Source organism: Ambystoma mexicanum, chromosome 2q (genome assembly GCF_040938575.1).
Source record: "Ambystoma mexicanum isolate Mex_15411 chromosome 2q, UKY_AmexF1_1, whole genome shotgun sequence".
Lineage (NCBI taxonomy): Eukaryota > Metazoa > Chordata > Amphibia > Caudata > Ambystomatidae > Ambystoma > Ambystoma mexicanum.
The window spans coordinates 691,089,738-691,101,899 of NC_090924.1; the positions used below are offsets into that span (position 1 = coordinate 691,089,738).

The following is a 12,162-nucleotide window of genomic DNA, read 5'->3' on the forward strand; positions in this document are numbered from 1 at the left end:
TAGTCAATCCTGGAGAGCGAGCCATGTGCTCCAGAGTGGAAGGAGTACCCCTTGGTGTCCGGGTGTAACTCTCGCCATACATCACCCAAACCCAAGGCAGACGCAAAGTTAAACAGCTTCGTAGGGGTGTCCGGGTTGCGTTGTCTGAGATGTGTAGGTTTACCTATGAGGGTAGTCAATTCCTCCAGTCCGGGTGGGGAGTACACTGAAGCAAAAGCGACCCTCTCATTCCAAAGTGTTCCCAGGATCAGCACATAGCGGCCCCTAGGGTCTTGTTCGAGGCTTTGAATGGCAAAAGGGATGCGTTTGTGTATAAGAATGAGAGTATCCCTGGATCCCATTGTGTATCCCGCATGGAAGGCAGCCCTGTAGTTTGTGCGTTGGAAATGAGCACAGTTTGATCCCGCTAGGTGTGTTTCGGATAGCAGGGCCACGTCGGGGGAGTGTCTACTGAGTATTTGCTTAATCAAGCGCCTTTTAATCGGGGAGCCCATCCCATTTACATTCCAGGTGAGCACCTTGAAAGACTTGGGGCGTTCAGTCGGGATCGACTGGGGTTGTATGGATGCCATCCAAAAATCGGGATAAAGGGTTGGGCGGGTGTTTCACGAGGAGGGTATCCCCGTTAATGGTGATGTATTGCGGTGCGTGCCTGGAGTAATGAATATTATACTGTCTGGACCATCTGTAGCCTCGTCTTACCATGAACCTCAAAAGACCTTGGAGCTTGCAATGACGCGCTGTTCCAAGGGTAACAAAAAACTCATTATAACTTTCCCTTCCCTCCCCCTCCCCATACTCCACCCCAACACGAAGTACCTGTAGCCCCAACATCGCTGACACTCAAAAAAGGTAGGGTGTCAACCTTGCGAACCCTTGTTCATGTTAAAACTAAAGAAGTTGGGGGGGGCCCGTAGCCTTTTCCTAGGTGCGATGGAGGTACGCCACTGCTAGCCACAGTATTAATGACGTAAATGACTTACAGTTTCGTGGCACCACCCAGCATAGTCAGTAGTATCAATTCGGTCCTACACCTACTTGTGGGATCAGACCCCCCAGCGGGGAGCCAGCCAGAGTCAGTCCCCAGCTTCCGCTGGTTGGTTCGGTGAGGGTGGCTGGTCCAGCTCCGGAGGGTGGCCCGCTTGTGGTCTGGGATTTCTGTCCCTGTTGGTCCTCGATATGCTGCTCTGCCCATCGCCAGGCCTCCTTTGGGTCGCTGAAGTGGACCGTTGTGCCCTTATGATAGATTTTCAGCTGAGTCGGGAAGAGCAGGCCGTATTTGACTCCCATCGCTTGCAACTGTCTTTTTAGTTTTTCAAAGGATTGCCTTGCCTTCTGGACCTCCCGCGTGTAGTCTGGGAAGAAGGCTATCTTGGAGCCGTTAAAAGTGATCGGGCCTTTGGTTCGTGCAGGGTGCAGCAGCACGTCTCAATCCCGATAGTTCAATAGTCTTGCTATCACCGTTCGCGGAGGCGCACCAGGCACTGGTCTACCAGTGGGCATTCGGTGTGTCCTCTCTATAAAAAAGAATTTGGAAAAGGATTGCTGGTCGAATAGGTCCATCAGCCACTGCTCCAAGAAAAGCTCCATACAGGGGCCTTCAGCCTTCTCGGGAATACCTAGAATTCGAATGTTGTTGCGCCTGGACCTGCCCTCCCCTTCTTCGACTCTGGCTTCCAGAGTTTTGAGTTTGGCGTAGACTCCTTGAAGCTGTTGTTGCACCGCGTGCAACCTGTCCTCCGTGTTGGAAATACGCTGTTCCGCCTCACCCGTTCGTGCTGACAATTTCTGCAAGTCGTGTCGGAGGAGGGACACATCCAGGCTGATTCCGTCCATCTTCTGCTCCATTGATGTGCGGGAGTCTGCTATAGCTGCCATGACGTCTCTCAAGGAGAGTCCGGATGCAGAGTCCTCCTCTACCGATGGTAACGGTTGAGAATCGGGGGGTTGCGATGGAGCAATCATGTACTGGTCGATTCTGTTTTGCATGGTGGGCCATCTAGTTTTGTCTTTCCCCATGTCCGTTGCCGGGCACTCACCGGCGGGGCTGCCTCCGCTGTGTACGGGTCTCCGCTGCGGCGACCAACTGGCCGTGCCCGTCTCTCCTCATCCGGGCGGGGCGGCTCAGAGCCCGGCACACCGATTCCTCCAGTCGGGGTCCCACGGCCTCACCTCCACTCCCAGCCCCCACCAGTTCTCCAGAGCTCCGTCCCCGATGCAAGCTGGCAACCACCGCAGGGTGTGTGGATGGTCCGGTCCCCATTCAAAGCGCGCCCAGCGCTAAGGCGGCCATCTTGGTTCGTCGTCTGGCCACACCGGCGTCTCCTTCCCCCGCTCCCACCTCTGCAGCCCCGGCGCGTTTCAGGCTGAAATTCGCCCCAGATGTGCCCTGGGGCATCACGCACCAGAGAGCGTATTTTGGGGGTCACCAGATATCCTTAAGTAGTCGTTTATAACAGGATGTTAAGCCGCGGGAGCTCCAAAGGCACACGTCTACTGCATTGCGCAGTTGGCCACGCCCCCAGAGAGAACTCAATTATTGTCAATTAACAGTCATTCTCTGACGACAATTGATAATTTTATGTAGTTGATCAAATCTCTAGTAGGACTCTTTTTGGTGTTGGGTTGATCAGGTTGTTACCCAGTGTGTTTGATGTTGGAAAATAAGCATTTATTGCACATGAATAAAATACATTTGATGTAGGTGTTCAACCTTTGAACTTGCAAATCAATTTTTCTTTAACAGATAGACATCAGAGCCATTGAGGATCGTCTTCGGAGTCTAGAGGAGAAAAGTCAAAGCATACAATCAAATGGAGACCGACTGGTGAGTTGGCAAACATCTACATGCAAAGACATCTCATGGTGTGCCATACATACACTCGCGGTAGATGCCAATCTCACAATGAAAAAGGCCTTTTACAGTTTACATGCAAGGTGATCAGCTGGAATTATTAAAGGTCTTTGTTGGACATTATTCAATAGTGATGTCATACAACTCATTTATTGTTTGGCATCCTATCCATCCTCGAACCTTCCATCACTTGTATGTTATGCCCAACCAATCCATTCCTTCAGCAGTACAGTAGTGTGATCAAGCAATGGCTTTTGGTCCCCCTGTCACATTGTTAGATGTCACTCCAGTCGGGTTGTCAGATGGTTCCATGTCGCCAAGAATGTAGACCCGGACTTTCTTTGTACATATATTTCTGTGGCAATGGTCTCATCACTTCAATTGAAGTAAGACCTCAACTCCTAGAATCCATTTAATTTGAAAATAAATGCCCAGATTCTGTAAATACCGCAGCCTGAACAAATGGTGCAATTAGGGTAGTGTTCTTTTTAAAACACAGATCTGGGAGGGAGAATTCAAATCTGCTAATAGAATGGCTGGGAATGACGGCCAATCAGGTAGCATGGAGCGTTATCTGTGAGAATATAAAATTGACATCTCTAACCTGGAGGGATAGGGCCAAACAATGATTAAATAGAGTATACTCACATGAGAGACAATGCACAGGTGGGGAATGAGAGATACGGATGCCTGTTTCATGTACCTATAGGAGAGGGACACTGCGCATGTGGTGTGGGAATTTAGCAAGGCTGGCACCTTTTGGAGGGAGGTGGCAAGAGTACTGAATTAAGTACTTGGTCTACACTTAGACTTTGAGTTTGCAGTGATCGATTTGTGGATGATAGCACCTAGATGAACTGCCATACCCACTGAAAAGCTGGCTATTCAGGGCAGCAAGAACCTAAAACAAAAGTAATACCATGGACATGGAAATCAAACAGACAGGAGGAATGGGTGCAGGACCTATTTGCAACATCTCTGGTAGAGAGTATCATGATGAGAAGGCAAAGGAAGAGGAGGTTATTTTAGGAGATGTGGTCAGGCTTCCTCTCTGTATATGCATGACTTAAAGGGGGCACTGGAAGGAGGCGTGGATTCTAGAAAGGGTTTGTGAAAGAAACAGTTGTGAGTAAAGGAGATCTGCGAACACAAGGACACCCAATAGCCGACTATCGGGGTAGGCATTAATAAATGTTCCCTTGCATTCTCTTGACTCCCCCAGTAACACATCCCCTCCTACCATCCCTGGGTGAGCCGGGTCCTGTCATTCAAATGGAACTAAGGCAGGGATTTGAGGGACTAATTAATTCTGTAGGATGCCCCAATTACAAAATTCCCTCCTACCACCCCAGTCATTGCAATGGAACTCAGGCAAAGTACCAAGAACTAAGGCAGCGGGGCAGATATGATGGGAGACACTAGCTGGTGCTAAAACACATGATATGCGGTTCTAGGAAATCCTGTGGTTTTCTTGAACAGAAAGTCGTCATAGAGATTTTGACAACCGGGTGTTGACAAATCGGAACAGATATATCAGTTTAATAAACTCTGCATGACAAATGAGTAGCCGACTGACCCTGTTAACACCTGTATTTGTGTCTTTGTCTATATTTAGGACTCCCTACAGAACAAACTAAACTCATACCCAGAACCAGAAGAAATAGTAAAGTGGACCTCTTTACATGATGCTGTAATTGAGAAGGTAGGTGAGCTTTTGGCGTACAAAGTGGACAACTGCAGACAGTGGTTTAAAGCAGCAATCACATATATTCTCCCTGCACTTCTCTCATCAAATAGTACACTTCATCCAAAATGTACATGTTAACGTTATTTGGAGAGTCTTGATAGGTGTACCTCTCTTTGGCGCATTGCAGGGAAGATTGCCCACAGAGGTTGAAGTATGAACATTCCCATCCTACTTTAAAAATGTTTTTCCTTCTTTTAATACATAGTAAAAAAGAAAGATATGAATTCAAATAAATCCATTTCCCTTTCCCATCACCTTTCAATCACCATTAATTCTACCATTTTTCTTCTTCTGTGAAAAAGGTGCTGTTCCGGATTGAACTATGTAAAACAGTTTGGAGGGTCTGAAACAGCAAATCAATTGGGCTAAAATCACAATTGTCACAAGGTTCACTGCATATCAAACGTAATCTTTAGTTTCAATTTTTTTAAAGTCACATTTGGTTTTTCAAATAAAGAATCAAAATGACTTAGAAAGATCGGGCTGGTTCTTATTTTAATTCCTATAGATCTAAATTGTGTTATGTCATTTTTGAGGCAATAGACAAAGTTATCCAGGTTTGGAACTGGAACATTATTTGCTGAAGGCTGGACTAACAACATTTAAATCTTTGTATAGAAACTTCCTATTAGAATGCCCTTTATTCTGAATGCCATTTCATATCTTTATGGAAAGCTGGAAACCTGTTATAGTTTATTGTCTTTGATTTATTAAACTCAAATATAACATTGCAATGAATGTTACTTGCTCAGCTGGCACAATATGGGGATAATTAATAATGCATCGTTTATTGCACACTTAATACCGGGACCCTCTCCGGGCTCGGACCCCTCTCCGTTTTCACAAAGAACCAGTTTTGGACTTCCAGTCCCAGAATGCATTGTGGTGTATTTTGCTCCCACTTCAAAGCTCCCCAAAACGGCATTCCATGGCTTTGGGAGCTGCAGGAGTATCAAGTGGGATGTGTATTGAGGTCAGGGTCTTACCGCCTGCCCCTCAGAGACCTGGCCTGCTTGGCCCAGGGGAGGAGCTTTGGTGTTGCACCGCCAGGAGACCCCAGCTGCCCCTGGTTTTTGCCTCCTGGAGGTACAGTTCCCTCTGCACACTGCAGCCTCCCCTGTGTTCAAAGGTCCAGTGTCTGGGCGTTTTCCTCCTCCTCCAGGTCTCCTGAGCTCACTTGGTATTCCTCTGGCTTCTCGGCACATTCCAGCATCCCCAGCTCTAAGTGCTGTTTCTGGCTGCTGCTTTTATACTCCCAGCTAAAGTTGATTGGAGTCAGGTGTGAGTAGTTGTCCCGCCCTGCCTGACTCTGTCTGACCTCATTATCGGGACAATATGAAGACTGCCCACAGGAATCCATTGCCCATAGATTCCTATGGGCAATCCTCATGACTCCCATCTGCCTCTTCTTTGTCCCAGTCCTTGTGTATTTCAATAGGGGAATGGGATTATGGGAATTGTGGTGTTCTACAAAAAAAAGGATAAAGATGTTGTGGATTTTTGTCAGGAAAAGGGGTTTGAATGTAGGGTTGATGAAAAGTGGGTTTTGAGGAAATCGGGGTAACACTCATGCTGGAATTTAGGGATGGTCTTTGTTTTCCCTGATGGTTCGCCTTTTCCTTATAGAAGGGTACTGGGGTATGATGGGGCTCTGTTGAAAATATCCCATGACAACTGAGGGGATGTCGGCTAGGGGTGTATCGGAACGGGAGGAATACCATGTCTCGCCCAAGGGAGTGTCTCCCATAGTCCCTCAAGCACTCCCTGCCCAGGTTATCCTCCCTCCCTCATCCGTCCCCAGGGTTGGTATCCAAGAGCGATGGCCCTCCCCTGGCCACCTGAACAAAGGATCCACGGGAATAACCTGGGAGAAAAACACCAGGTTTCTCACATTGCTCACAAATAAATGTTCATTACTACGATGTGCTGGGCCTGGCTACGAGAAACGCCTTCTGGGGTATTGGATTTCCATTGAACCCTAAGCATTCTATCTGCTCCTTATTCTGCTGATGCTCTGTTAGGGGCCCTGCCCCGTTATAGCTTACCTTTTGGAGAAACCTCCATCTGGCCACCTGTGAGGACAAGGGCAAAACAAAACAAGGGATCCAAAATTGGAGACGTCCTGGCCATACTTTGGTCCGTAGAAAAATGTAGGAAAGAAAGGTGGTGGCAGTGGCACAAATAAATGTGCCAAGATTAGACGATTCAACTATAGATGGGTTCATCATAAAACTGGACTTGAAACAGCTTTTGAAAGATAGCAATCCGGAGCATCAACTCCAAATTGTACCGGAAGGTTTCCTCTCTCGATAAGCAGGTGCTGAGGCTGAGCGACACATTAATGAAGTGGAGTATGTTGTTTGCAAACAGGGCTATGGTTTTTCTGAATTGACTAACTGAGTTCACACACTTGAATCCCTGTGCAGTTCCATAATGGCCAAACAGAAAGATACAGAGAACCGCTCTCAGTGGAAAAACATCATGGTGAGAGGCATACCAAACAATGTTCAAGACCCACACTTGGAGCCCTTTTGTGTTGCAAGATCTTAAAACTCCCAGAAGACGCCAATCTAATTCTGTGCAGAACCCATCAAATGTACCCATCCACCCAGCAGACAAACGAGTTTGTGCTTTATGTTTTTACCCTGGAGCATTTTTTCCAAGCCATGGAGAACATTATGAGGGTCACAAGGAGCAATCAGACCATACAGTTCAGAGACAATTCCATCTCCCAAGTCTAGTATCTTTCTCCGTCCACCCTTTCAAGCACAGAGCTCTGAGCTCTTCTGGAGGCAAGATCTTGGCAGCAAAACAATGGTGTAAAATACCAATGGGACTCCCCATGTGTTCTTCTATTCACCTGCAAAGATCGCCATTGTCAGTCTCCTGCATGAAGGATGTCATCTCTGTCCTGCACCCTGATCAAAATGACCATCTGGATGATCACGCAACTGACAGCTTGGTTTGCAGGTGGTGCACCTCAACATGCTCAACGCAACCAAACTTCGACAGAGCAAGAAGCTCCTGAAGAGGATGTCCTGACATAAAGAAAATGGGCTCACTGCCACATGACCTTTTAGACTTGGATTGCTGCGCCATTTGCTGTTCTCCTGTGAAAGTTGCTATTTCGTTGGATTTGGGTTGCTTTACAGTGGTAAAAACATTCACGGTGGAATTGACCTTAGTCAATTTCGCCGAAAATACGTTTTTACCTTGGTTAAAAAAAAGCCGTCCCCCACAAACCGCCAGTAGCCCCACAACCCCCCCTACTTACCTTTTCTCAGTCCCCTGCCGCCTCTCCTGTACCCCACAGCATCAGTTCGCTGCAGGGTCCCTTTTTCTTTTTTGATTTCTTTTTGGGTCCCCCACTCCCGATGTTAAGGAAGCGGGGAACACCCCTGCAAGCCCTGATGCCAAAAATACTGAATATGGGGAACAGGGGACACCCCCTCTCTGTATGTTCGGTATTTTCGGCAGCGATCGAATGGTATTGGTCCATATCAGTCAAATGTACCATTTGATCAATTGTTTTCAAACAAATTGGGTATTTCCATTTAGTTAGAACACTGGAAGATCCTAGCTGTTGATTGTTTTGGCTGGTGGTGAAGCAATTTATTTCAGTGTGATGACATAGCGAACAGAGGGATCTCAGACTTGGGTCTTTTCAAAGAAAACTCTTTATTAAGGAAGTGTAAGACAAAACAGGGTTTGAGGAATAAAGGGGAGTGTACCAACACAAATAATTTAGAAGTCCATCCCTTTGTGAATAAGGCAAACGTAAGGTGAACTTCACCTATGGAGTCCAAATGGTGCCCAAAGTACTAAAACCCTTAAGTAAATTTGCCTATCACAACTAATCCTAAACTTAATATAAAGGTTTCCTAAATAAAATGTTCCTAAAATAGTTGTCAGAATGGCTAAATCAAATGGTGAAATAAGGCAAATTACTTAAAGCCCTTCCCTTAAGTGGAAAAGTGTTAGGGAGGGTAACATCTCTAACTTAAAGTCCTTCCCTAAAGTAACCCTAACGTAACAACGTTCATCAATTCAGGGAGGCCTTCTCCCTGGCCTCCTCGGGTAGATAAGCAACAGGGCTGCTTATGCGAGAACTGAAACTGGGACCTGTAGTTGCCTTCCAGATGCAGGACCTGTTAGAGAGGGATCAGCTGGGTGCTGTGCTTTGGTTCTTTTTCTTAATCTATTAGTTGATTCATCCCTCTCACAGTCTCTTGCTCTCTCTTGGTGTCTAAGTATGTCCAGTTGGGCTTCTGAGTATCTCTCTCTTACCCTCCCTGTTAGGCAGAAACCTGTGCAGTTCCCTTTGGGATCACTGCAAAAGATTTAGGACTACAGGTGTTAGCAGTAAACCCACTTGGTAGCAGTCTGTACCACCCAGATTTACCTGGTAGCTATGGCTGAGCAGTCAGACTTCCCTCAAGAAGAGTTAGGCAGTATGCAAAGTATACACAATAGGCACTCAGACACAATAGCACAAGCAAACACTGACCAGAGCTTTGGTATCAAAGTATATAATTATTTATTTAAAAACACACTGTTTGGAACACTCCAGCACTCTTATTGTAAAACACTCTAAACACAGTTACTATTATGATATATACATCCCTTATTCCTTATCAGACAAGTCTTAGTTAACACCACTTATTTCCAGACAGAGGTGAGCGCTTAACTATAGATGGCACTCCAATAAGTTCATGAAAAAGGGAGGGAAAAAGACAGAATATGTGAAGATACACCACTCTAAGATTTAGGAACACTTTTAGCAAGGCAGAAGAGCAAAAGTCACTGGGGAGCTAAAGTCCATAGGCTAGGCCTAGAGAGCAGAGCACAAATGCGCCCTAGATCACAGAGTTACACTAGGCTTTGAAAGTCTTGCAGAGAGTTCGAAAAGAGTTTAGAGAGGCTCAGAAAAGTTTAGCCAGGGTGTCCCAGGCTAACCCAGGTTCGAAAGCCGGGGGCTAAATCTACCCCGTACAGTCGGTGGCAAGGGAAGCCAGGCGGAACACGGTACCTTAAGTGGGAAGGATCCTCCAGTGGTGGCAGTTGTTCCTGGCAGCGGGTTCAAGTCTCGGCGTCGTCCAGAGGAAGAGAAGATCTCGACTTGGAGGAAAGATGAAGGTCGTTGCACTGCCAGGGACGAAACCAGCCGCAGAGTTTTCCGGTTAAAGGTATTACCCTTTATATCGCGGTCGTGGTAAAACGTGGTATTCCGGTTACCAGGGTGCTTGGCACAGGCAAGGCAGCCACGAGATGCGTCGGGAAGGCGAAAAGACGGTGAAACTGGTTATCCCCACCAGTCAAAGGAAGAAGACTCTCCGGCGGGAGATCTCCTCTGTCGTTGGGAAAAGTGGTGAGACGGTCCAGCAGGGCTCCACCGGTGGTGTCGTCGTGGCAGGTCGGCTCAGCTTCTCCCTCGTCGGATTCTTAGGTCCTGTGGCGACTTCTGAAGTTCCAGTCCCCAAAGCCCTGCTTTTATGCAGAAAACCCCATTCACTCAGCCTAGCTGTCACTCAAACATGCTAAGTGGTGAGCCGGCCGGCTCACCACTTGGGCCAATCAGGGCGGAGTGCAACTTGAGTTGCCTAGGTAACTCAGTCCAGGGTGCCTAAATACCCTTCCACCCCTCCTAAGTACCCCAGACAGAGTGGCACCACTTTGGAGGGCTTCTGTGGAGAAGCCTGCCAAAAAGTGGAACAAAGGGCTCGACTTGGTTTGGAGTCACAGAAGAGAACACAAACGCCATTTTAGAACCGAGTTTTGGCAAAAAATACCAACCGGAGAATTAATAATAATTAAATAAACCGGCGGTATGTTCGAGGCTATCGTAATTAAATAAATAAAGATAGTAGCCTCGAACAATGGGAAATCCCATAGAGAAATATTTGCGGTTGAATATAAAAAGTAGTATCCACTGCCACCAGCCAAAACTCGATCAGGGGGGACGGAGATGTGCCCCCTCGACTAACAGACCCCGGGGCAATCGAATTGCCCCGGCCAGTACGTCCACAATATGATGGTTTGTCCTGGTTCTGTTCAGAATTCAAGACTAGTAAAGTCAATGGTGACTTTACATGCCCTGGGAGACAGTAGTCAGTCCCAGGGTATGGAGTCTATACTGGGTGGTTACTATGACACCCCTGTGTTACTGCACTGAGGGTGCTGTGTAACACACATCACAAAAACACATGAAGCCCTATGGAGTAAAAGACCCCATAGCCCATTAAACACATCTAGAGTCAAAGAAATACACTCAAAGCATGTCCAAGAGTGAGGGTAAAAGAGTCTCACTCTTGGCAGGAGAAAAAAATAAACCCCAAAAATCCAGCAAAGCTGCTGGGGGACTCACTAGGTTAGGACATTCAGCCTAAACAGAGAATTCTCCCTAACACTCCCCCTGTGGGGTATTCTCACCTCTTACTTGGTGGTCCTTTTTTCTTTCCCTTTGCTTTGCCCCTCTCTTCAGGGGACTTGGCTTTTACCCCCTTCTCTTCAGGGGACTTGCTTCTGTCTTGGTCTCTCTGCTAGGGTCTTATCAAAAGGTTTTCCCCTCTCCTCTTCAGGGAACCTGAATATTGCCCCTCTTCTCTTCAGGGGGACTCACTACTGTCCTGGTCTTTCTACCAGGGCCTTATGGAAGGGTTGCATTAGCCTCTTCCCAGGCTTCCCAACCAGGTCAGTTCTCCCACCTTTTAAGCTTAAGTGGGCTGGAGGGGTACCCTCCTTCCCCCGGGATCAGTAAGTTTGCTCAGCCTCTTCTCGGGCAGGTCAGCTCTTCTACCTTTTAGACTTAGGTGGGCTGCAAGGGTACTCTCTGTCTCCCGTCTCCCCGTGAGTCAATCAGTTTCCTCCAGGCTCTTCAGGAAGCACGTGCTCCAGACTCCTTCACCCAGGCAGCATCTCCTCTTTCAGGATACAGCTCCTCTTCCATTCACCAGCGTCTGGAGAGAAATACAGGGCACCTGTCCCTGACTGAGACAAGTTCAGAGTGAGCTGGCTCTGCTTTCATATCCAGACTCCTCCTCACCCTGTTGGCTGGTGATTGGAGGAACACCCTGCTTACAGGATTGGCTCGCAGGGTGTTTCCACTCTGGATCTCTTCTGTTAGGCTCTTTCTCCTGATTGGCCAGTTGGGCTTTCTTTATTCATTCTTCTTTTATCCTGGCCCTCTTTTTAAATATTATTTATCCGATTCATGGGACTCAGGGTTTTTATTTTACTAATTTAAGTACCCTTTACATTTCCCCAGGTTCCTCTTTGGGGATTCAAACTTGGGTCCTCCCACAAGTTCTATGGTGTTGCGAACATCTTGTACTCAGGCCAGTGCTGCCGAAGTAAAAGGCTAGGGCCTTTCCTCTGAGGTCATGCAGCTCCTCTCTGCCAGCGTCTCTCACCCAGTGTCATGACTCGCGCTCCATGGAAGTTATGGAGCCAATGGAAGGTCTGATTCCGTTCCTACATTAGCGGTCTAGTCTCCCGAGCACAGCACGTTACCGTCATGACGCCATGACGCATATAAATAGACGTCACAAACGGTACTCGATGC

The 12,162-nt window shown here is 47.3% G+C and overlaps 1 protein-coding gene across 1 annotated transcript in view; it reads left to right on the forward strand.

Moving 5' to 3' along the window:
* Positions 1–12,162, forward strand: part of C2QH16orf96 (chromosome 2q C16orf96 homolog) — a 576,891-nt gene that overhangs the window by 127,767 nt on the left and 436,962 nt on the right. The window contains exons 3-4 of the mRNA XM_069647906.1: positions 2,747–2,827; positions 4,470–4,556. Of these exons, the coding sequence (XP_069504007.1) occupies positions 2,747–2,827; positions 4,470–4,556 (168 nt within the window). The remainder of the gene's footprint in view (positions 1–2,746; positions 2,828–4,469; positions 4,557–12,162) is intronic.